At 58.7% G+C, this 2,264-nt stretch overlaps 1 protein-coding gene across 1 annotated transcript; it reads left to right on the forward strand.

Annotated features, from left to right (window-relative positions):
- Positions 1-492: 492 nt before the first annotated feature.
- VOLCADRAFT_105346 (uncharacterized protein) lies at positions 493-1,370 on the forward strand. Its single transcript, XM_002951985.1, has one exon. The coding sequence runs from the start codon at positions 626-628 to the stop codon at positions 1,343-1,345; it is 720 nt and encodes a 239-aa protein (XP_002952031.1). The 5' UTR covers positions 493-625; the 3' UTR covers positions 1,346-1,370.
- The last annotated feature ends 894 nt before the right edge of the window (positions 1,371-2,264 follow it).

A 2,264-nucleotide genomic window follows, 5' to 3' on the forward strand; every position in this document is an offset into this window, starting at 1 on the left:
TGATCAGCTTGATTCTGACGAGGAAGGGCCACCACCCCAAGATGTCGCCACGGCACCACTGCCACCTTCAAGGGCGGGTGCTTCGTAGCACACGCCGCTGGTGATTCAAAAGCAGGCGCGGCACCAGCAGACACAGCGTGTGCTGAAAGGCCAAAGCGATGGGAGCTGGCGGGAGAACGAGGGAGTGTGTCGCTTCCAGGCGCACTGGACAGCTTTGTTCGAATGGGCTGAGTGTGTTGCACCGGATATGGAGGCTGGCGAGGTGCACGACCGTGTCCGGTGCGGTCCCTGCTCCCACAGCCGGCGGCGGGACGTCACGATGGATGCCAGGCAGGCCACGCTAAAAAGCCACGAGCTCTCCAAAAAACTGACAGTTTTCTAAGCGAAGCGTTGAAAACTAAGGTTTTCTGCGAATATGGAGTGTCTTTGCCGTATGGTGTACGAGCCAGTGTGGCTCTTGTGTCGCGGCACGCGACAGTGTTGGCTAATTCGGGTTGTTCGTAGCTACGTTTGGGTGCTGCCGTGAAGCGGTTGGTCTGTAGGCCTTGGTGATCCGCTTCATGGTAGTGTGCCCTCAATTACAACGTCTGATTCTGACAGCGAGACTTCGGTCAGCTACAACACGATGTACACTGAACTAAAAGCGCGACTCATCGCACTTAAGGAAGATAAAGATGTCAAGGCTGCGCAGGAGCGTCGTGCCGCTGACCCGGGCGTAATTTTGAACAAGCAGCAGCTGGCTGCCATGGACCAGCTGAACGCCGTGAAGCTGCAGCTGACAACCATTAAGAAGCTGATGGACACGAAGCCTGACGTGCAGGCGGTCGACGGTCCACCGGTGAAGTGGGCCCGTGTCGCCCTTGAGGATTTCAAATGTGACTTCGGCGCCAGCGAGGGCAAAGCGAACAAGTCTCTCAGTGGACAGCGCGCACATATCGAGAAATGCTACAATGCGGTAATGGACATTGAGGACGCGTGGTGCAACGTCCTCGCGGCTCGGCCCGGTGAGGAACGCTTCAGGAACATCGAGGCCATGGAGACTGCCATCACCGACGGCAAGGCCGTGTTCCGGGGGGTCGTGAAGGAGCTGGTCGTTGCATACAACCACGGCTGGGAAGTCGTGCATGAGATGCATGGCATGGTGTACACGGAGACGGAGGAGGAGTGCAAGGCGCTGAAGCAGGCCGTGAAGGTGGTGGCGGGCAAGAAGCCCAAGCAGGCCAAACCCGCGAGCGTGCTGGCCGGCTCTGGTGTGGGGGCCGGGGTGAAGCCGGCGGCGGCGGCGGTTGTCTGTTTCAAGTGCAATAAGCCTGGGCACTTCGCCAAAGAGTGCAAGGAGAAGTAACGGGGTGTAGTGTGGTGCGGGTATGAGAGGTAATTCACAGCCCGTGCGCCCGGGAAGGTCGTGGTGGTTTGGAGCCGACACGGGTGTTAACTCGCGAGTCGGGGCCTGAAGAGGCCGGGGGGCAACAGCCCCGTGGTGTTTGGGAGCCGACACGAGTGTTAACTCGCGGGTCGGGGCCCGGAGAGGCCGGGGGGCAGCAGCCCCGTGGTGTTTGGGAGCCGACACGAGTGTTAACTCGTGGGTCGGGGCCTGGAGAGGCCGGGGGCAGCGGCCCCATAGCGTTCCTTGTGGCTGTAGCCTTGTGCGGGGTTGGGTGGCTAAGGGCACGGCCGCCCCCTCCACGATTATTGAAGTTTCGTGGTAGTGTGCCCTCACCCAGCCCTACCCTTTCATGAAGACGTTCTTCCCTTGCGTGCAGGTACTTGTTTGTAACGTAGTCTTCGCATGAAAACTGACAGTTTTCTAAGTGAAGCGTTGAAAACTAAGGTTTTCTGCGAATACGGAGTGTCTTTGCCGTATGGCGTACGAGCCAGTGTGGCTCTTGTGTCGCGGCACGTGACAGTGTTGGCTAATTCGGGTAGTTCGTAGCTACGTTTGGGTGCTGCCGTGAAGCGGTTGGTCTGTAGGCCTTGGTGATCCGCTTCGTGGTAGTGTGCCCTCACCCAGCCCTACCCTTTCACGAAGACGTTCTTCCCTTGCGTGCAGGTACTTGTTTGTAATGTAGTCTTCACATGAAAACACCAAGAAGCCATGTGCAACCATGAAGCGCAGGCCCTTCAGCACGAGCGGGACCAGCTGACAGCGCGGATGGTCGACAACCTTTTGTCCAGAGCACTCAGCAAGTCCGAGAGGGGAGTTCCAGACGTCAGGTGTTATTTACAGCACACCGTACGGGCTTTGAGGGGGGTGTCTGGGGGGG

Source organism: Volvox carteri (genome assembly GCF_000143455.1).
Source record: "Volvox carteri f. nagariensis unplaced genomic scaffold VOLCAscaffold_27, whole genome shotgun sequence".
Lineage (NCBI taxonomy): Eukaryota > Viridiplantae > Chlorophyta > Chlorophyceae > Chlamydomonadales > Volvocaceae > Volvox > Volvox carteri.

Bases quoted from the DNA above. Each gene is read 5' to 3' on its own strand.
- VOLCADRAFT_105346 (XM_002951985.1), top strand. From the start codon at position 626: ATGTACACTGAACTAAAAGCGCGACTCATCGCACTTAAGGAAGATAAA.